This window comes from Monodon monoceros, unplaced genomic scaffold (genome assembly GCF_005190385.1).
Source record: "Monodon monoceros isolate NGI ecotype Baffin Bay Population unplaced genomic scaffold, NGI_Narwhal_1 Super_Scaffold_16, whole genome shotgun sequence".
NCBI classification, from domain to species: Eukaryota; Metazoa; Chordata; class Mammalia; order Artiodactyla; family Monodontidae; genus Monodon; species Monodon monoceros.
Genome location: NW_021703772.1, coordinates 19645784 through 19668354, shown reverse-complemented (window position 1 = coordinate 19668354; position 22571 = coordinate 19645784). Strand labels below are relative to the sequence as shown.

Here is a 22571-nt window from a genome sequence, read left to right as displayed (position 1 = left end):
TATTTCCTCTTAGGTTGTCCTCCACGAAGACCAAGGAAATAATCTGGTTACCCCCAGTGACTGTGCCTGATACCGACTCCTCTACTGAAGCTGGAACTGCCCTAGTCCTCAGTTTCCCCTTACAGAAAGAAGCAGGGAGGTAGGAGGAACGCCCAGGCCCTCTCAGCAGCGCAGGTCTTTGGGGATATAGTTAGGTTTTTCCTCTTGCGTGAAGGTCCCTTTACACTAGTTTCCACATCTCCTTCCCCAGTTCTGGAAAAGCCAGGCATCTCACCCCCGCCTCCCCAGCGGTCTAAGAACTTCGGGGAACCCTGTCCAGTTAGAGAGCCTTGCTCAGCACCTGTGGGCCCCTTGCAGGTTCAAGTCCCAGAAGGTCTCCCTGTATCTCTAATTACTCCCCATCCGACTTCAGGATATTAAACACACACTCGTATATGCGCGTAGCCACAGTTCCTGCCTGGGCTCTGTGGTTGACCCACTTTAGACTCTCTGATGACCCTCTTCCAAAGTGATCAGATCAGAGAGAGGAACAGCTGCGGTTAACAGCACCTCAGCCTCTCCCATGATGGAGCAGGGGGTACCCCAGGTGTATCCCCAGAAGGTTGGCGGCAAGTCCTGGAAGGTACCAGAAGCCAAGCTTTGCGGGGGGGAGGGGGGTCGAGGGGGGAGCAGGTAGGTATGTTCTCACTCAGGCTTCAGAAGCAGGCATTTAAAATCCTTCTTCTAAATCCACCCACCCTAGAACAATGATTCTCGAGCTTTACAGAAGAAAGGAAGGATTTGCCCAAGCTCTCACGGAGAGCAGTAATCAAAGGTCAAATCTGGAAACTAAAGAGGCGTGGACCAGGATTGCAAACTTCCATCCCAAACCAGCCTGAGGCGGGGGGCCTGTATTCTCCATCCACCCACCCATGTTGACATACGAAAAGCCAAATGACTTTCATGCTTCCTATAGAATGAGTGGGTATGATAGTTTTGTGCGTCAAATTGGCTAGATTAGAGCACCTGGTGATTTAATCGAACACCAATCCAGGTGTGTGTGAAGGTGTTTTGTAGATAGGTTAATATCTACAGTCAACTGACCTGAAATCAAGATTACTCTCGATAATATGCATGGGCCTCATCCAATCAGTTGAAGAGCAAAAACTGGTTTCTTGGAGAAGGAATTCCGCCTCAAGGCTGCAACACCAACTCCTACCTGAGGTGTCAGCCTGCCAGCCTGCTCTATAGATTTCAGACTTGCCAGTCCTCACAACTGTGTGAGCCCATTCCCTAAAATAATTCTCTTCATATAAATATCCCATTGATTCTATTTCTCTGGAGAACCCTAACTGCTACAGGGAGTAAATAAGAGAGGTCAAAAACTATGGGTCCTACCGACTTAAAGGAACTCCCAATGGCCAGAGCTGGGTCAATTTGATCCAAGAAAAATAATGATAGCATTGGATTATAACCTATAAAGTAAAGTGGATATCCAGGTTCCATAGAGACATAAATAAATAATTGAATAAATAAATGGGGGATAAGGTACAGTTCTTTACAGTAGAATTCCAATTAATAAATGTAGAAGGAATGATGGAAATAGAAAATCAAGTAAACCAAAATTGAGGGACATTCTGCAAAATAACTAAGCAGTACTCTTCAAAAGTGCCAAAGTCAAAGGAAACAAAGCAAGACTGAGGAATTGTCCCAGCTTGGAAGGGTCTAAGGAGATGTGAGAAATATATGCAAAGTGGGATCTGAAACTGGATCCTGGATCTGAAAAGAGGTAGTAACGGAAACACTGGCCAAATGCTACTAAGATCTGTAGATTAGTTAATAGCATCAGATCAATGTTAATTTCCTAGTTTCGATAATCATGCAACAGTTCCACAAGATGTCAACATTCACAAAAAATGAGAAAAGGGTATAGTGGTACTCTTTGTACCATTTTTGCAAATCTTCTGGAAGTTTAAAATCATCTCAAAATTTTAAAAAAATTTAAGTGGGTCCTGAAGAAGACACAGATTAGGGGTCAGAATGAGAGCAGAGGACTATTAAAAAATTAAGTCCTTGGAAGGGAAGATGGATTGAACCTGAGAAGGTCCCCAGACTCCTGAGAATCAGATGAGAGATGCTCAAACTAAGGGGGCAGAGGAGGAAGAAGGAAGACTGCTCAGGGAGCAAAGCAAACAGACCTGGCCGAGGTGGAACACACGGGTATTCCAGCTCTGGGATCATCACCTGGAGAGAGCCACACTTGGCGTCTAATGATAATAACCACAATGCCACCACCACAACCACAGCTGTCACAAATCTCTGGCTACTGTGCACCAGCAGCTGAAAAGCACTCTCCATATCTAGCTAATTCAATCTTCACCACAACCCTGCAGGAAGGTCTTCATAACCCCAGTTTATAGATGAGAAACTGAGAATCAGGGCACTTCAGAAACCGTCCAACGGGGACTTCCCTGGTGGTCCAGTGGTAAAGAATCCACCTTCCAATGCAGGGGACGCAGGTTCGATCCCTAGTCAGGCAACTAAGATCCCACATGCCATGGGGCAACTAAGCCTGCGGGCCACAACTACTGAGCTCTCGCACCTCAACTAGAGAGACCACGTGCCACAAGCTACAGAGCCCACGCACCCTGGAGCCGGCGTGCCACAACTAGAGAAGAGAAAACCCACATGCCACAACTAGAGAGAAGCCCGCGCACTGCAGTGAGAGATCCCACATGGCTCAACAAAGATCCCGCGTGCCGCAAGTAACACATGGTGCAGCCAAAAAACAAATAAAATGTAAAAAAAAAGAAAGAAAGAAAGAAAAGAAAACGGTCCAAGGTCGTTCAGTTATAAGCAAGGAAAGTAGGAAACCAATCCAGCTCTGACTCCCAAGCTCCCAAGTCTTAGCACAAAAGAGATCTTCACTGCCCTCAGTCCAACCTCCTCCCCACAATGCAAGATGGCTGCTGAGAGCTCACCATCTCACAAGACAGCCCATTCCAGGGGGGACCATTCCAGCTGTCTTCCCTAGAGGTCCAGGCAAGCTTAGTAAAGCAGAACTTCCTCCACCCAACCTGACTGCAGCCTCTGGCCTAGGACCCCATTCACAGGGGAGCCATGATAGTAATTGCTGGTATTTATCTATTACTCTAAGCATGCATTCACTCATTTAGTTCTCACAATAATCTTAGGAGGCAGGGACTATTTTTTTACTTTTATAGATCAGGAACCCAAGTCACAGACAGACTAAGCAGCTTACAGAGTTAGTGAGCACTGAAGAAGGAGTCAGAAGCGGGCTCGGGATTCTCACCACCACCTCCAGGTCAGACTCTCTCCTGGAGCCTCTCCCTGAGTCTGGGTTCAACTCCTGAGTCCCCGTTCTACCACCTTCCTGGCTGTGTGAGCACACTGCTCAACCATCTCAGCCTGTTTCCTCCTCTGTGCCCTGAGGGATTATATTAATGCCTATCTTTTAGTGCTGTTGTGAGGATTAGATTAAACGATCCTGTCTGTGCAGGCATAGAGGATCTTTGTAAGCCAGAGACTAATGGTGGAATTCAAGCCAGTGTGATTTTCGGAGTGCAGGAAAGGGCACTGGAGCTTTTCTGCTGCTCCTCCAATCACACATGACCCACAAGTGAACTTCCTTCCCTGCTTCCTTGAACAGAACCTGGTTTGAACCCAGACACCTGGACACCCTCGCTTGGGTGCCCAGGCCCAGCCGGTGGAAACAGGCCAGGCGGTTAATGTGTGACTCGCTCTGTACTTCGCTGTGCCCCAGGACACACATACCCATCTCCTCCTAATGGCCCCCCGCTAACATCCCACCCGACCTGCCTGCTGCCTGCTGCCTGCTGGCTGCGGGTAACAATTGGCCAAGTCATTCATCAGCCAGGGGCCAAAACCCTCAGAGAGAGGGAGCAGAGGCCTTGTAGGTCCTGGGCGGGGCAGAGCAGAAAGGAGGACATGGGGCCAGCAGGTGACCGCAGGGGGCCAAGAGGTGACCACAGGTGAGGAAATCAATGTGTGGGGAGGGTAATGGAATGTGGGCCATGGTCATTCTTGTGGAGTTGGCCAGGCCTGCTGGCTAGTGGGTTTCTGGGACACTTAGCCGTCTGTTATCCTTGGGTCTCAGAATAATAGAATAAGAGTTATCATCTATTGAGAAAGAGCCCACAGGATTTTACCTACGTTTTCTCTAATCCTCAAACCAACCTTGCAAGGCGGCTGAAACATATCAGCGGCAGCGTTTTTATACCGATGAGGGGACCAGTTTCAGAGGTGGAATGATTTGTCCGCTATAACGCAGCTCATGTAAACGGCAGAATCAAGATCCACCTGAGCCCAAGGCCAGAGGGGCTCCAACTCCACCAGGACATCCAGGCTCCGGCACTGGTTTGGGGTCAGTGGCTTGGAAGGCTCAGAAGGTTAAGACTGAGTCTTGGCCCCCAGGGAGAGCCAAGCAGGAGAGAAGGCCGGGTCTTCAGGAGGCAACTCAGCGCCTTCCCTCAGGACGAGCAGCTTCTCTCAAGCAAAGGCAGACGCCCCAGGAGGGGAAGCCCATCTCTCCCTCGCTCTCCCTGCTCAGCCAGTTCCAGCGGACACTGCAGACCCTCAAGCTAAAAGCCAGAAGCAGCCAGGGAGGCTGGCATGGGCCAGGGGTTCAGGAGTCCCCTCCCTTCCCATGCCACTGACAGAACTTCTAATCTGCCCTCTCCCTGCACCGCAGACCCTGGCCCTCACCAGATCCCTCACGCTCGCTGTTTCTTAGCAGGAAACTGCTGGGCTTTGTTCCCTCCTGCACATTTCACCATGTGTCCTGTTTCAGCGGGACCCCAGGATTTCCCCCTCCTGTCTCCTTCTCTGGCTCTAATTCTCCAGCTCCCATTTGCCTTTCTCTCCCTGCTCTGGGTTCCCACCCTCCCCTTCCTAACTCCTGCAGTCTCTCAGAAGCAGCAAACCCCCGTGCGATGTTTACACAGCCCCAGAGTCAGAAACGCTGAAAAATATGACCTTTTGGGAGCCACATTCCAGGAAAATGAGAAGCCGGTCGCAGCTCAGTGTCACTTTCTCTCCTAGCCTTAGGTGGGTGTGGGTGTGGGTGTGTGTGTGCACGCACGTGTGCACTGACTGCTTATGACACACTCCAAGTCTACTCAGTAACCCCTGAAGGCCCCGCACTCTGAGAGACGACTCTAGGAAGATTGAGAGGAAGGGAGGATTATTACAACTTCTCAAAATATTTTATAAAGTGGAGATAAAATGGCTTCCCACCCAAGACCTACCTCATCCTCGACCCCCACTGCCAGGGAAGCAGAAGCCAGAGGAACCAGTGGCTTCGTAGGGCCCTGTGCCCAGTGGAGTTGAAACGGGGTCTCCAGGGGCAAACACACGTTAGTCAGGTGCTATCAAGGGACCCCAGCATCAGAATCACTGGGGGTGTTAGACAGTAATGCAGATCCATGGGCCCAAGCCAAGCCCCACCGAACCAAAGTTGAGGGTGGCAGGAATATGCTTAATGGGCTCGCCGGGCAAGGCTGAGGCCCACTGACAGGTGATGCAAGGGAATGGTGACCCATGGCTCTTCTGCTTAGAATTCAGAAAACGAGCCTCAGCAGCAGAGAGTAGAGGCTGAAAGTGGAAGAGGAAGTAATGAAAAGTCATCAGGCTTTGGAGCCAGATACTCAGATCTGAGCTGCCTGCTAGTTTCATGACTGGTGCAAACACTTCACACCTCAGTTTTCTCATTTGAGAGTGTGGCCCATTATATCCGCTTCATGGGTGGTTTTTCAAGGATTCAGTGAGATGAGTGTCAAGTAGCCACCATGCAGATACTCAATAAACAGTGGCTATAAACAAAGTGATTATAATGAAAACCCCTGCGCGTTAGAGAGAAAATAGGTTCTTTGAAAAGGTAAACAAAGTTGATAAGCCTTTAGTAGACTGACCAGGAAAAAAAGAGAGACCACATAAATTACTTGAATCAGAAATGAAAGAGGGGATATTACTACCGACCTTACAGAAATAAAAATTATGAAGGAACACTATGAACAATTGTAGGGCAATAAATTAGATAGCTAAGGTGAGATGGACAAATTCCTAGAAAGACACATCGTACCAAAACTGACTCAAGAAGAAATAGAAAATCTGAATAAACATATAACAAATAAAGAAACTGAATTAGCAATCAAAACACTACACAAAGAGAAAAGCCCAGGCCCAGATGATGTCACAAGTGAATTCTACCAAACATTTAAAGAATAATCAATATCAACTCTTCACAAACACTTACAAAGTGGAAGAGGAGCAAACACTCATTCTATGAGGCCACTGTTACCTCGATATCAAAACCAGACAAAGACATTACAAGAAAAAGAAAACTAAAGACCAATATTTCTTATGAACAGAGATGCAACAAATACTAGAAACCAAATCCAGCAACATATAATAGTAAGAATTATACATCATGACCAAATGGGATATATCCCAGGTATGCAAGGTTGTTTCAACACCTGAAAATCAACTACTGTAATATACCATATCAATAGAATAAAAAAACAAAAGCACCACGATCATTTCAACAGATGCAGAAAAAGATGTGACAAAACCCTGATTTAGAAAACATTCAACTTCCCTGGTGGTCCAGTGGGTAAGACTCCATGCTCCCAACGCAGGGGGCCTGGGTTCAATTCCTGGTCGGAGAACTAGATCCTGCCTGCATGCCGCAACTAAGAGCCTGCATGCTGCATCTAAGAAGCCCACGTGCTACAACTAAGAAGCCCTCATGACGCAACTAAAGATCCTGCGTGCTGCAACTAAGACCTGGCGCAACCTAAATAAATAAATAAATATTGTTTTTAAAAAAAAAAACACTCAACAAACTAGAAATAGAAGGAAAAGTTCTTAATGTAATAAAGGGCATCTATGAAAAACCCACAGCTAACATCATGCGTCATGGTTAAAGACTGAATGCTTTCCCCTAAGATCAAGAACAAGATGAGGATTTCTGCTCTTGCCATTTGTAGTTCTAAGAGGTTCTAGCCAGGATGAGTAGGCAAAAAAAATGAAATAAAAGGCTTTCAGTTTGGAAAGGAAGAAGTAAAACTATCTCCATTCACAGATGAGATGATCTTGTATACAGAAAATCCTACAGAATTCATTTTAAAACTATTGGAATTAATAAATGAGTTCATGAAGGTTGCAGGATAAATCTTCAATATACAAAAATCAATTGTATGGGGATATACGTATGCATACAGCTGATTCACTTTGTTATACAGCAGAAACTAACACAACATGGTAAAGCAATTATACTCCAATAAAGATGTTAAAAAAATCGATTGTATTTCTATACACTGGCAATGAACAATCTGAAAATGAAATTAAGAAAACAATTCTATTTAAAATAGCAACAAAAAGAATGAAATATTTAGGAATAAATTTAGCCTCCCAAAAGTGTAAAACTTATACTCTGAAAACTACAAAACAGTATGAAAAGAATTTAAAGAAGATCTAAATTAATGGAAAGACATGCCATGCTCATGGATCAGAAGACTCAACATTGTTAACATGGCAATACTCCCCAAACTGTTCTACAGATTCAATTTAATCCCTATTAGAATTTCAGTTGGCTGCTTTGTAGAAAGTGATAGGCTGATCCTAAAATTCAAATGGAAACTCAAAGGATCCAAAATAGGCCAATCTTGAAAAAGAAGAATAAAGTTGGAAGACTCACACTTCGAATTTCAAAACTTACTATAAAACAGTAGGAATCAAAATACTGCGGTACTGGTGTAAGGACAGACATACCCTTATTCCATTCTCAATGGAATACAATTAAGAGTCCAGGAATAAACCTTCACATCTATGGTTAACTGATCTTTGACAAGGTTGCCAAGATTTTTCAGTGAGGAAAGAGTAGTCTTTTCAACAAATTTCTGGGACAACTGGATAGGCACATGAAAAAGAATGCAGTTGGGCCCTTACCTCATACCATATATAAATACTAGCTCAAAGTGGATGAAAGATCTAATGGTAACAGCCAAAACTATAAAACTCAGAAGAAAACATAGGGATAAACATGACTTTGGATTTGACTTTAGCTATGACACCAAAAGCACATGCCATAACAGAAAAAAATTAGATAAATTGGACTGAATCAAAGGTTAAAACTTGTGTGCTACAAAGTAAAAAGACAACCCACAGGACAGGGAAAAAATGCCTCAAATCACATATCTGATAAGGGACTTGTATCCTGAACATATGAAGAACTCTTATAACCCAACAATAAAAAGGCAAATAACCTAATTTTTTTTTTTTTTTTTTTTTTTTTTTTTTGCGGTACGCGGGCCTCTCACTGCTGTGGCCTCTCCCATTGCGGAGCACAGGCTCCAGACGCGCAGGCCCAGCAGCCATGGCTCATGGGCCCAGCAGCTCTGTGGCACGTGGGATCCTCCCGGACCGGGGCACGAACCCGTGTCCCCTGCATCGGCAGGCAGACTCTCAACCACTGTGCCACCAGGGAAGCCCAATAACCTAATTTTTTTAATAGGCAAAGAATCTGAATAGACATTCCTCCAAAAAAGATATACACATGACTAATAAGCACGTGAAAAGATACTCAACATCATTAGTCACCAGGGAAATCAAATCAAAGCCACCATGAGATATCACTTCATATCTACCAGGATGGCTATAATCAAAAAGCCAAATAAGTATTGATGAGGATGTACAGAAATCAGAATCTTCATACATTGCTGGTGAGAACACAAAATGTTGCAGCTATGCTGTAAATTGAATCGTGTTCCCCAAGAAAAGATATGTTGAAGTCCCAGTACCTCAGAATGGGACCTTATTTGGAAGAAGGGTCTTTATGGAGGTAATCAAGTTAAAATGTGATCATCACGGTGGGCCTTAATCCAATATGACTGGTGTCCTTATAAAAATTTGACACAGAGACAGATAGATACAGAGCAAAGATGATAAGAAGACACACACAGAAAATACCATGTGAAGATAAAAGATTAAAGTGAAGTATCTATAATCCAAGAAACAGCAAAGATTGCCAGCAAACCACTCAAATCTTAGAAGAGGCAAGGTGCGGTTCCCCCTACAGTTTTCAGAGGAACGTGGTCCTGCCAACACCTTGATTTTGGACTTTTAGCCTCCAGAACTGTGGGACAATAAGTTTCTGTTAAGTCAGTTTGTGATACTTTGCTGCAGCAGACCTAGAAAACTAATATAAGCGACTTTGGAAAACAGGCTGAACAGTTCCTCAGAAAGTTAAATATAGAGTTACAACAGGACCCCATAATTCCACACATAGGTACAGATAGATAGATAGATAGATAGATAGATACGAGAGAAGTGAAAACATATGTCCACATGAAAACTTGTTCATGAATATTCATGGCAGTATTATTCACCATAACCAAAAGGTGGAAACAACCCAAATGTCCATCAACTGATAAATGGATAAACAAAGTGTGGTATACCCATACAATAGAATATTATTAGGCCATACAAAGGATGTACCTTGAAAAGATTATGCTAAGTGAAAGAAGCCAGCCCTGAAGAACATACATTCTATTGTTCCATTTATGTGACATCTCCAGAATAGAGAAATACATAGAGACAGAAAGCAGATTAGTGGTTGCTTAGGGCTGGGGCCGGGGTGCGGGAAGCAGAGGGATTGAGGAGGGACAGTTAAACTGTGTGAAGTTTACTTAAATGCTGGAGAGGGTGTGGAGAAAAGGGAACCCTCCCACACTGTTGGTGGGAATGTAAGTTGGTGCAGCCACCATGGAAAACAATATGGCGGTTCCTCAAAAAGCTAAAAATACAGTTGCCATATGATCCAACTCCTCAGCATATATTCGGACAAAACTCTAATTCAAAAAGATCCGTGCACCCCCGTGTTCATAGCAGCACTATTCACAATAGCCAAGGCATGGAAACAACCTAAATGTCCATCGACAGATGAATGGATAAAGAAGATGTGGTACATATACACAATGGAATACTACTCAGCCATAAAAAAGAACGAAATCATGCTAGTTGCAGCAACACGGATGGACCTAGAGATTACCATACTAAGTGAAGTAGGTCAGAAAGAGAAAGAGAAAGACAAATACCATATGATATCACTTATATGTGGAATCTAAAATATGACACAAATGAACTTATCTACGAAACAGAAAGACTCACAGACATAGAGAACCCAGTTGTGGTTGCCAAAGGGGAGAGGGGGCTGGGGAGGGATGGACTGGGAGTTTGGGGTTAGCAGATGCAAATTGTTATATACAGAATGGATAAACAACAAGGTCCTACTGTATAGCATAGGGAACTATACTCAATATCCTGTAATAAACCATAATGGAAAAGGATATGAAGAAGAATGTATATATATGTATAACTGAATCACTTCGCTGTACAGCAGAAATTAACAAAACATTGTAAATCAACTATACTTCAATAAAATAATTTTTTTTTAGTGTATGGAGTTTCTTTTTGAGGTGATAAAATGCTCTAATACTGACTGTGGTGATGGTTGCACAACATTGAATATACAAAAAAACCCACTGAAATGTATGCTTTACCTTGGTGGTGCAGTGGTTAAGAATTCGCCTCCCAATGCAGGGGACCCGGTTCAATCCCTGGTCAGGCAACTAGATCCCACATGCATGCAGCAACTAAGAGTTCGCATGCCACAACTAAGGAGCCTGCCAGCTGCAACTAAGGAGCCCACCAGCTGCAACTAAGACCTGGCACAACCAAAAATAAATAAATAAAATAAGTAAATTTTTTTTAAAAAAAGAAATGTATGCTTTAAATGGGTGAATTGTATGGTATGTGAATTACATCTCAAGAAAGTTGTTATTTTTTTAAAAAGAGTAAGAGAGGCCCTTGACCACAGAAAGCACTATTACACACTTGGCACTGTGCTGGGTGCTGACCAAGACAGCAAGGACAGAGGTGGGTCTTCAGAAGCTGCAGACTAGCGGTTCTCAAATTTGGCTGCAAAGGGGACTCACCTGGGAAGCTTTTATTTAAATCAACTTTATGGACATATAATTTATATACAATAAATGCATCCCTTCCTTTTAAGAATATAGTTCAGTGAGTTTGACAAACCCATACTCTGGGTAACCACCACCACAATCAAGATAAAGAACATCTGTATCACCCCAAAAAAGTTCCCTCACGCTCTTCTGCAGTCAGTCTTCCCGCCACCCCCAGCTCCAGGAAAGTACTAACCTGCTTTCTGTCAGGAGAGTTTTGCCTTGTCAAGAATTTCATAAAAATGTAACCATCTAGTATGTACTCTTTTGTGTCTGGCTCCTTTCGCTAAGCACAGTGTTTCTGAGATTCATCCACGATGCTGTGCGTAACAATAGTTCATTCGTTTTTATCACCACGTAGTATTCCACTGGACCTTTATGACACAGTTTGTCCATTCACCTGCTGTTGACTATCTGGGTTTTTCCAGTTTGTGAACTGTGAATTCATAGCTATTGTGAATAAAGCTGGTATGAATTTATGTGCAAGCCTTTCAGCGGACATGTTTCCATTTCTCTTGGGTAGATACCTTGGAGCAGAATTGCTGGGTCATAAGGCAAGTGTATGTTTAACTTTATAAGGAATGGTCACTTTCCAGAATGGTTGTGCCATTTTACACTCCTACTTATGGTTGCCACTTTCAAAAATCCCAATGCCCAGGTCATGCCCCAAACCAATTAAATCAGAATCCCTGGGGAGGGGGACCCAGGCATCATTATCTTTAAAGCACCCTAGTGATTCTAATGCACAGACAAGGTCTGGAACCACTGCTACAGATCTCAGGTGCCCTGAGGCAAGCAAACAGCAAAAAACACATTATATTCACCTACATCTGTTTCCTCATTCTTCCTTGATAGTGGAGAGGGAGAAGAGAAGCAAAACATATGCAAGCATCATCTTGCTTGACACCAGTGCCCTTAGCAAGCTTGGCTGGTCTCTCAGTTCAGATTTTTCCCCACCATTTTTTGTTTTGTTTTGTTTTGGGGTTTTTTGGCTGCACCGTGTGGCCCAGCATGGCATGCGGGATCTAAGTTCCCCAACCAGGGATTGAACCCGTGCCCCCTGCAGTGGAAGCGTGGAGTCCTAACCACTGGACCGCCAGGGAATTCCCATCTCCCCTCTTTTTCTGAGTTAGAAGAAGGTAGGAGGAATACAAAATGATAAATATTAGCAACATTTTGACCACTTAATTTTGAGCTTGGCATTTTAGCTGGGTTATCATAGAGCCCTACAAAATAGGTCCTACTATAATCCTTGTGTTACAGATGAGGAAACTGGGGCTCAGAGAGGTTAAGTACCTTGCCCAGGGTCACACAGCCAGTTATTATTGTAGTCAGCATTTAAACTCAACAGTCTGTCTCCAAGGCCAAAGAACCTAAGCACTCCACTGGGCTCAGAGCAACGGATGGGTCTTGGAGCCATGAACCTCCTCCCACTACCCTGCTATCCTGGTAGCAGGAGAATACAACAAGCCTCCAACACAATTGTGAAGGGAGGCTGCAGGTGTGTTTATGAGAGAGTGGGAGAGTGATGTATAATGTGACTGAAAGATGGGGGTTAATTATGGGATTTCCTTTCCTTTCAAGCTTAAAGGATGGGATTTAAACCCCTCTGGTACAGGGGAGGAGACCAACTCATTGCTGCGGCCTCCTGCCTTCACCCCCCTCGCCCCTCCCCCCCTCCCGGTGCTGAGGGCAGGGAGGTGCCAGGGCTGGGAAGAGGGCAGGAGAACTAGAGGAAGCGAGGTGACAAGGGGCTGCCCGGAGGCTGAGGTGTGGGCCTGGGCAATTTGCCTGCCCTGCATCTACCTGGTCCTTTCATCTAACTCTTATCTGACCTGGAATAGACAGCTAGCATTTTGCTGGAAGGAGCCGCCCTTGTCAGCTGGGACTGCTATTTCAAACAAGGGGGCAAGTCAGGAGTGAAAAAAGGGTTTCTCAGACACGTATCAGGATGAGGGGAAACTGGGTGTGGGCTGCGCAGGAACTCTCTGTATTATCTTTGCAAATTTTCTGTAAATCGAAAGCCAGCCTAAAATGTAAAGTCTCCTTTAAAATAATAAATAAATACACAAATGAATAAGATGTATCTGGAGGTTGTAGAACCCTATAGCAGGCAAGTGAGGAGAAAAGCAAAACAGAAGAAAATCTGCTGTGTATATACACACTGTGCACATGCTCAAATAAAAGTGGAAGACAAATCCTGGGCCGTTCATTTTAAATCCTCAGTAGGAGAAACAACTGGGGACAGATAAGGACCCCTATGAGACTTAAGGGTGGGGACTAAGGGAGGCTTAGAATTTGCTCCCTTCAAGAGATTTAGGGGGACAGCTGGAGAGTGGGGCTTCCGTGAACTACGATGAGTTGCCAGTGCCTGTACCAGCCCCTTCTCTCTATTTGTCTCTGTTTCTCCGGCTTGCTCTCAGACTCACCTCTCTTCTCACCTGCTCCCCACCATTTATCCCAGGGCAGTGCCAGAAAGCCACTGGCACTAAGGTGCCCTTAGCCAAGTTGGTTACCGTCCCTGGGCCTCAACATTGGATCTCTAAAATGGGACTCCCATGAGCCCTGCCCACCTCCCAGGACTGAGAAGGTAAGGGAAAATGTTTTGTGTATTACAAAGTTCAGTGTAGACACAGGTGATTAAATGTGCAGAGCCAGTCTGCTCATAGTAGCCCCAAACTGGAGATAACCCAAATGGCAATCAGCAGTGGAATAGATAAATAAATTGGGGTTTATTCACATACTGGAATACAACACAGCAATAAAAAAAGAAGGAACCACTGCAACCCACTAGAACACAGATGAGCCGCCCAGAGATAATGCTGAATGAAATAAGCCAGACACAAAAGTAAACATACTGCATGATTCAATTTATATGAAGTTCATAAACAGGCAAAACTAATCTCTGATGGTATAAGTAAGACTAGCAATTACCTTTGGGGGATATTGGTTGGAGGGGAGCATAAAGGCTGCTTCTGGGGTGCCGGAAATGTTCTAGATCTTGATCTGGTTCATATATATGTACAAATTTGTCAATTTGTATACTTGATGGTATGTGAGTTATACCCCAACTAGACAATGTAAATGCTTAGATTTATTATTTGGAGCATCTTTTTTTTTTTTTTTTGGCCACACCAATGCGGCTTTCAGGATCTTAGTTCCTTGACCAGGGATTGAACCGGGGCCCACGGCAGTGAAAGCGCCAAGTCCTAACCACTGAACTGCCAGGGAATTCCCTATATGGAGCATCTTTGTGTTAGGAGGTAGGAGAACTTTTTGAAGGAGAATTTTTAAATGGTTTTTCTGCTCCTTCTTTCCTGCTCTCATCCACCCCCTCAGCCTCTCCCTATATAGGAACTTCTTGTTTCTCAACATTCCTTTATTCCACTCCTTTACTTCTTCATTGGAACCTCTACTACAGGCCAGGCGCTATTCTAGAAGCTGAGGGCGCAACATACCTCTCAACAGTCCCAAGTGCAATAAACATGTATTTAACATCTGCCCTGAGCTGAGCACTAAGGGCCCTCCTCTCCCAGCACTGAGCGTTTTCTCTCAAGCAGGTCCAAGTGGCAAAGAACGAGGCACAGAAGATCTGGGCTCCTTTCTAGTTTCACCTATGGTTCCAAGAAAGAAGGTGCCTACTATGTGTCAACGTGCATTTAATCCTCTATAACCCAGCTCACACAGCTGGAAGGCAGCAGGGTAGAGTTCAAACCCAGGTATGTCTGATTCCTATGTCCCTGCCCTTCCCACCGCTCTCGAGACCTCCCGAGAGCCAGATCAGTTTTGCTCTCTCCCTGGAACTCTGTGGTCGTCAGCCTCCAAATGGTCCCAGTGATTCTTGCCTCCAAGTATTCATGTCTTTATAGGCCCCTCCCACACTCAATGGGGCTGACTTGTGTGACTAACAGCATATTGTAGAAATAGTGTTTGTCTTCCAAGGCCAGGCTATAAAAGACATGGGCCTTCTGCCTCGCTCTTTCTTGAATCACTCACTTTGAGGCAGCCAGGCGCCATGTTATGAGGACACTCAAGCAGTCCTATGGAGACGGCTGTGTGTCAAGAAACTGACACCTCCTGCCAAAAGCCAGCCCCAACTTGTTAGCCACGTGAATGAACCATCTTGGAAGGAGATCCCCCAGCCTGTCAGGCCTTCAGATGACATTAGCCCCACCTGACATCTTGACTGCCACCCCATGAGAGACCCCAGCCCAGAACCGGCCAGCTAAGCCACTCTCAAATTTCTGACGCACAGAAACTGTGTGTTGCCGCTTTAAGCTACTAAATTTGGGGGTAATTAGTTACATCATATTGTGACGTATAAGTCATAGAGCCCCGCTCAGAGCCATGGGTTCATGATGCAGTAACAGTCTGGAAGGAGGCATGTTTAGGCATCTAGAACCAGCCACTTCCCAGAGGGGTGGCCAGAGCGAGCTGAATTTGAGAGGACAGGAGAGGATCAATACCAGCGAGAAATCCCCAGTGTGTGGAAAAGAACTGTGAAATAAGAGACCAAGCAAAGCAGAAGTCCTGGCACCCTCTTCCCTAGAAATTTCCCACACTCTTCATCTACCTCAGTAAATAGAAGCACGTGTACCCGGTGACTCTGGCCAAAAACCTGGGAGTCATCCTTGAGCCCATTCTCACTCTCACATCCAACATCCCATCCCATCCACAGCCAGGCTCTGGGCTCTACCCCAGAATGCATCCCAGGCCTGGTCCCTTCTCATCATCTTTCTGGCAAGCGCCATGGACTAAGCCACCAGCGTCTCTCACCTGGACAACATCAGCGGCCTCCTGGCCCACCTCCCTGCTCCTACACTTCTGCCTGCTCAAGGTCAGAGTGGCCTTCTCCAAGTGGAGATGAGATCATGCCTCTCACGCTTAAAACCCGCCAGTGCTCACTACTCTCCAGCCACACGGCCTTCTTTCAAGCGTGACAAGCTCACCTCACCTCGGGTGCACTGGCTCTTTCCATCTCTCAAATCATCATGTAACATCACTGGAGTCTCCTCTCACACAATACTTCCTTGGAGGAGTTGTCCTGGGCCACTCAGCCTAATCATTCTCTAACCCCCGCTCTAGCTCGATTCCCTCATAACTTGTTTGCCTATTTATTGTCTGTCTCCCCTGTGAGAATGTCAGTCCCATGAGGGCAGAGGCCTTCTCTGTCTTGTTCACCTACAACAGTGTCTGGCATATGGAAAGAGCTCAAAAAACACTGGTTTAATGAATCCCTTCTAGAGGCAGGGGGATGGATGCGATGACCTCCAAGTTGATCTGGTTATAAAATCCAGGGTACAGAGCTCTGCTGTGTGGTCTGGGGCTCACATCACCCTTTCCCAGCAGGAGGAAAAGGCAGGGCGTTAGCAAGATCTGTAGTTTTAGGGGAGAGACTTGCCAGGTGGGTGGAGCTCACACCACCAGTGGGTACCATTTCCTATAGAGGAAGATCCTATAAAAAGCCCCTTTTGTCTGTCTGGCCACTGCCCTGCCAGGCCACCTCTCCCCTCCGGGTTAGCCTCATTGGCTGGGCAGAGCAGGGCTGCAGCAGCCTGGTGTATTCTGAACCCCCAGCGTATGTGAGAACTGCCAAGTAGGGTACACCTCCCAGAAGTCATCTCTGTCATCTCTCTGCGTCCACACAGGAGGCAGCTGTACAGCAAGGAGCCATCTTCTGTCACACCTCTCAGCCTCTCTGGACCCCCCCTTTCACCCTACTCAGGCCTTCACTGGACATTCATCACCTATCCTCTCTGACTGTATCCACTACCGCAAGAGATGGAAGGCAAAGGGGGAAAAGCAGGTAAGGATCAAGGAATGTCTGCCCCTAGGCAAGAGGGACATTTTAGAAGGAAGCGCAAAGGCCCAGGGACAGAAATGGGTGAGGAATTATACTGTGAGACCTTGGGAAAGTCAATCAACCTTTGGGTGCCTCGGTTTATCTGTAAAACAACGAGATCTTTCGGCCTGTTTTATGCTCTGGTAGAATTAAAAGAATAAAATCAGATAACGCATTGAAGTGTTTTCTAATGCCTACAGCACTGTACAAATGTCCATTGTTATTAAGAGAAACAGGTGCAGGAAGGGGGGGGGGTTGATTGGGGAGGAGCAAGAACACCGGAAGGTTCTGGGGTTAAAGGTGGAAAAACTCTGCTCTGGATGAAGAGAACAAGGTGGGAGATGCAGGGAGAGGCAGAAACTCACTTCCCACCCAGAGAAGAAAAGGCTGAGGTTGTCAGAAAAGCAGAAGACAACAGAAGGGGCAGAAACTGTCCAGGTGGCAGAAACAAGCCAGGCCTTTTGCACTTCTGCCGGGACAGCCCTCCAACCTGGAGTTTCCAGATGGAGAGACCCCTACCCTACCCCACAGCAAGGCTGTGCGCTCTGCTTGAGCAAGGTCACTCAGGAGGAAGTGGATCCCCTCTCAGAGAGGCCTACTCCATCAGCACCTTTCTCCAACGTAACTCTCCGCCCTCAGAGCTACCAACTGATAATAATCAATTACCTGTTATGTTTTTGCGCACCTATTGTGTGTCAGGCACTGTGCTGGGCACGTCACACACATTATCCCATCTCAGCCTCATAATAACCTTTTCTTACTCCCATATCCTTGAGAATGAAATAGAGGCTCAGAGAGGTTACATGACTTGCCCAAGGTCACCCAGTTAATAAGAAGCAGAGCATGAGATGCACCAGACACTGGGCCTCAACTCCTCAAAGCTCCTTTTTGAAGCATCCTCCCCCTTCCTTCCATTCACTGAACTCCTTCCTGAAAGATTAAGTGCGAACAGCAGAGGCAGGGGTTAGAGGGCAGGGAGGATATTAACAATAATGGGGACAGTGCGTAGACTGGCTGCACACGAAAGGTTGAGGCAGAGCACTTCCACCTCCAGAAAGTTGAGCACATCTGACGGAACAATTTCCTTCCCAAGTCATCCATCAAAATCCAACCTGGTGTCATCCCCACCCCCACCCCCATTACTCCAAGGCTGCCACCAGGTGATCACTCTTCTGCCAAAGCATGAGAGGATGCGGCAAGGGACCAGCCGACCTGGCCAACCAGGACCCAGCAATTCCTCTGGTCTTTCTTTCCTCCTGTGTTCCTCTCCCACTAAGACAAGCCAGGAAACACTGATGGGGAAACTGAGCACCGAAGTGGGATCCCACCAATGAAGAGAGTGGGACAGTCGCTCAAGGAGGCTCCAGACCCAGCGCGACCCTGACCTCTGACCTTTTTCCACCTCACCCCCACTCCCCCTACCTATCCCCTTCTCCGCCCTGGGGGTCCTATGGCTGTGGCACTATCCCGCGTTTTTCTAGGCTGGCCAAATCAGGCCAACTAGAGCTCTGCGCGGCCCAAGGGGGAATTGAAATGCATCCCTCTCCGCCTTCATATATCCACTCCCCTTGAAAACTAGGTGGAAATACCTTCAAAGGCCCTTCTCCAGGAGCTCGATCCCCGCCAGTCACCCCCAATAGCCGCCGAGCCTGCGCATCGCGCCCCCATCCCCCTCGCCGCCCCCCGCCCCCGGCCCTCGCCTTCACCTTGACCTGAGCCAGCTCCGGGGCCCAGAAGCTTTGCATAAACAAAGAGAGAAGGAGGGGACGATCAGGGCACCGCCCCCGGCCCGCCGGCGCCCCCGCTCCAGTCCCGTGACCCCTAGCCCGTCCCGTCCTCAAGCCCCCCGCGGGGCCAGCGGCCCGCAGCCCCTTACCTTGGCCTGGCATTTCCGATGACAGGAGAAGCTGCAGACTGCAAGAGGGCGAGACACAGAAAGAAAGTTTAGCCGCGAGGTATGATATGGAAACTCCGGCGAAATCTCCTCCCACCCCCGCCCGCAATCCGCGCTCGGGAGGGAAGGAGGGACGGACGGAAGGAGGGACGGAGAGAGGAGGGGGCGGGGGGCTGCCGCAGCTCCCCGGGGCCTAAGGGGCGAGAACGCCCGGGACTGCGAACCCGCGGGCCGAGGAGGCGCCTAGACCACGTTGCCAGAGCCCCTCGGGCGGCCGCGGGAAGTTGGGAGGAGCGAGGGGAGAGGAGGGGAACCGACTCCGCCGCTGGATCCTTGCAGAGGGCAGAGGTGGCCGGGACCCAGGGTCCTTGTCAGCCGAGCTAGGAATAAGGGCACCTTCTCCCCTTACACGCCCTGCAGGCAGTTGGCACCCGGGAACCACGATCACACTCACTCCCCCCAGGAGAGACACACACACCCAATTCATGGTCCAGGAGAGGCCCGCGCGCGCGCACACACACACACAGACACCAATAACCACTTACACCCATACACTCAGCCATACGTGCACACAGAGCCAGCCTTGCACACCCACTCACAAGCTCAAGGAGAAACCTCTGACTGGGGGCTGGGAGGGGGGGAAGTCGCACACACAATTTCATGGGAGATCCTCGGAGTACAGCCTGTACACAGACGTGTGGGCACAGATTCACAAACTTTACGTGTTGAAACACACGTGAGTTGAAACACACACACACACACACACACACACACACACACACACACACACGACTTGCTCTGCCCTCCCACTACCAGAAGCTGGAATCAAATTTCCTGTGGGGTTCCCTCAGCCTGGAATGTCCCAGCCTGCCCACCCTAACCCCAGGGCCCTCCACCCAGGATTTGGTGAGCCCCTCTCACCAGGTCCCGAAGGTGGGTGAGGGGTCTCCTGAGCTGAGTTCCTGCGCTGACTTGGGCTGCGGAGGCAGGTGGGTCAGGGGCGCTGGTTAGGGAACAGGGAGCCACCCTGACGGCGCATCCTCACAGCCCCGGACCACAGTCGGCTGCCCTGCCTCCTGGATCTACAGTTACCCAACCCCTTTCCAACCACGAGCCAACCAGATCCCCAGCAGAACGCAGAAGGGAGACTGAGGCACAGCTGAAGGCCCAGAGCCGCCAAAAGAGGCTCCAAGGCACCCCACACGAAGGCTTCTGCTTTGTCGGTGGGAGTAGGGGTCGGGGGGAAGCTGGGAGGCACACCGGGTGGAGTCTGGGATGTGACCTTGGCCGGCCCTTGTTCTCCCAGCACCTAGTTCTGGCCCCAGCGCAGCCTGTGGTTCAGCCAGTGATGCGCAAGGCTTTCCTGACCCCACCAGCCGCACGGCCCGGGGACTTCTCCGCCCCCAGCCACCCACGTCAAGTCAGACCCATCCATCAAGCCTTTCTGCTTCTCCCTCTGCCCCACCCCCCCCAACCCCAGGCAACGCCCCTGCAGAGGGTGTTTCCACTCTGACGCCGGCAGCCTGCCTAGCCCCACCCCCATGCCTTCTTTTCTGGCCTAGGAATGTGGAATTGAGAAAGCCTCTGGCCATGTGGCCTGAGCTTTGAAGGCCCTTCCAGTCAGGCAGGCGCCCCACTGGGCCACTGCCTCCAAACCAAGGGACCTTTCCTCTTCCTCTGCTAATCAAATGCCAGGTCTTCAAGAATGAGGCCTGGGCCCCTCCTCTGGAGGCCTCTCTCACTCTTCCCTCCTCCTTGAAGGTATCACCAGAGAGTGCCATTTCCTGCACCATCTTGGTTCCTACACTGTGGGCTCCTTCAAGGAAGGGACCTCCTGGCTCTCTCTCTCTCTCTCTCTCTCCCTCTCTCTTACAAACACACACACACACACACACACACACACACACACACACGAGAGAGAGATACAGTGCCTGGTACGTAGTAGAGGCTTAATAAATGTTTGCTGAGTTGACCTGAAGATCTCCCCTGGAGTTTATGTGCACCCCCATTTAATCATCCCCCCCACTCAGTCTTTTCCTGAACCATAACCCTCCCCACAGCGTCTCATAGTCAATCAATAAGGCACCCCTAAGTGTTCACTCCAGGCCTCCCAACCCCACTCTAGACACTGGGAGCACAGTGAGAGCCAGGACTCCATCTTTCTTCGGCATCAGACTTCATACTCCTGACGTTCACAGAGCGCATCAAAGCTTTCCTACCTCAGGGCCTTTGCACTTGCTGTTCTGGCTGCCTGGAAAGCTCTCCCTCACTCCATCTCTCCATTGTTCACCAAGCCACATCCTTCTTCTACTTCTAGAATCCACTGAGAGCCATCTCTTCAAAGAGGCTTTCCCTGACCACCCAAATTACAGTAGGCTCCCCATTATTCTTTCTCAGCAGCACCCTGATAAAATCCTCTTAGCACAGCTCACAGTCTGAACTCATCTGGGGTAATTCCTGCTCACTTATATATAGTATATCTCCCCACACCAGACGGATGACGGCAGGGAACATGCCTGTCTCATTCACACTGTATCCCCAGCAGCTAGAACAGTGTCTGCTCCAAGCGCACAGCACCAAACAGCACCTCTGTGCAAATTAGAAGAAGTCCCAACCTCTGGGCAGACCAGCCCACTGGACACTGACTATAGTGTCTTTGTGGGAATGGCAAGAAGATGCTCGTCCTCCAGGAGGACCCAGCCCTGTACCTAGATGCATGGCTTGGTGAGCAAAATGTAGACCGATTCCAGTGCTCTCTCGGGCAGGCACTCTTGGCAGTGAATGGCCTGCAGGGCAGGCCTGCCTGTCACACAGTGGACAGACACTCAATAAATGCCCTTGAATGGAGGGCAGATGGGGAAATCATTGGGCAACTGCAGTACAATGCGCTGAGTTCTCCCTACGTGCTGGAATGCAGAGAGCTTGTCCTTGAAAGCTCTAGAGTGGGGAGCAAAGGAATATACCTCCCTCAGCCCCCAGCCCCCAGCTCAAAAGACAAAAGCTCAGCAAACTGAATTCAAGTGGCAGGTTCCAAGCAGCGCAGGCATTGTCAAGCCCCCACAAATGAATTTTTGCACTTTCAGAAGCACCTGCTCCCAACCCCAGGGAAACCCTCTTGCCCTGAGTCCCCTCCAGGGAAGGCTCCTTTACAATCTCAGTCACCTGTCTCAGGTATTCTCCCATAGGGCAGTATTTCCTTCTCTCTAACCTGCATCCCTCCTGCTGTAATTTGAAATATGCCGTTTAGCTGGCTTCTCACTTCTCAGACCAATGGCACGTTCAAATGTGTCACAGAAAGGTAAACTGCGGCAGCCAGCCTCCAAGGCGGCCCCCAGTGTGTCTCGCCTCCTGGTATGCTCACCCTTCTGCAGTCCCCTCCCACAGTGAACTGGTTTATATACCAATTGGATATTATAGAAAAGATGGTATATGACTTCTGAAGCTAAGTCATCAAAGGCACTGGTGGCTTCAGCCTTTGTCTCCTGGATCACTCAGTCTAGGGGAAGCCAGTTACCATGTCATGAGGTCACTCAAGCAGCCCAATACAGAGGGCCATGTAATGAACAACTGAGGCCTCCTGCCACCAGCCAGCATAAAGTTCACTGGCGCACAACTGAACCACCTTGGAAGCCTATCTTCCACCCCTGTCAGGCCTTCAGATGACTACAGCCCCAGCTACCTTGACTGCAACTTCATGAGACACCCAGAGTCCGAACCACCCAGTTACGTGGATGAATCCCCACTCATAAACCCCTGACCCACAGAAACTATGTGAGAGAATAATTCTGTACTT

The 22571-nt window shown here is 48.0% G+C and overlaps 1 protein-coding gene across 4 annotated transcripts in view; it reads right to left on the bottom strand.

Annotated features, from left to right (window-relative positions):
- TNS1 (tensin 1) overlaps positions 1–22571 on the bottom strand; it is a 196948-nt gene that overhangs the window by 154258 nt on the left and 20119 nt on the right. For 3 of the 4 annotated variants that reach the window (XM_029224920.1, XM_029224926.1, XM_029224919.1), the window contains one exon: positions 18761–18798. In XM_029224920.1, the coding sequence (XP_029080753.1) occupies positions 18761–18798 (38 nt within the window). Of the gene's footprint in view, positions 1–18760; positions 18799–19002; positions 19044–22571 lie in introns of those variants that run through there. The other variant, XM_029224924.1, reaches the window with a different exon arrangement.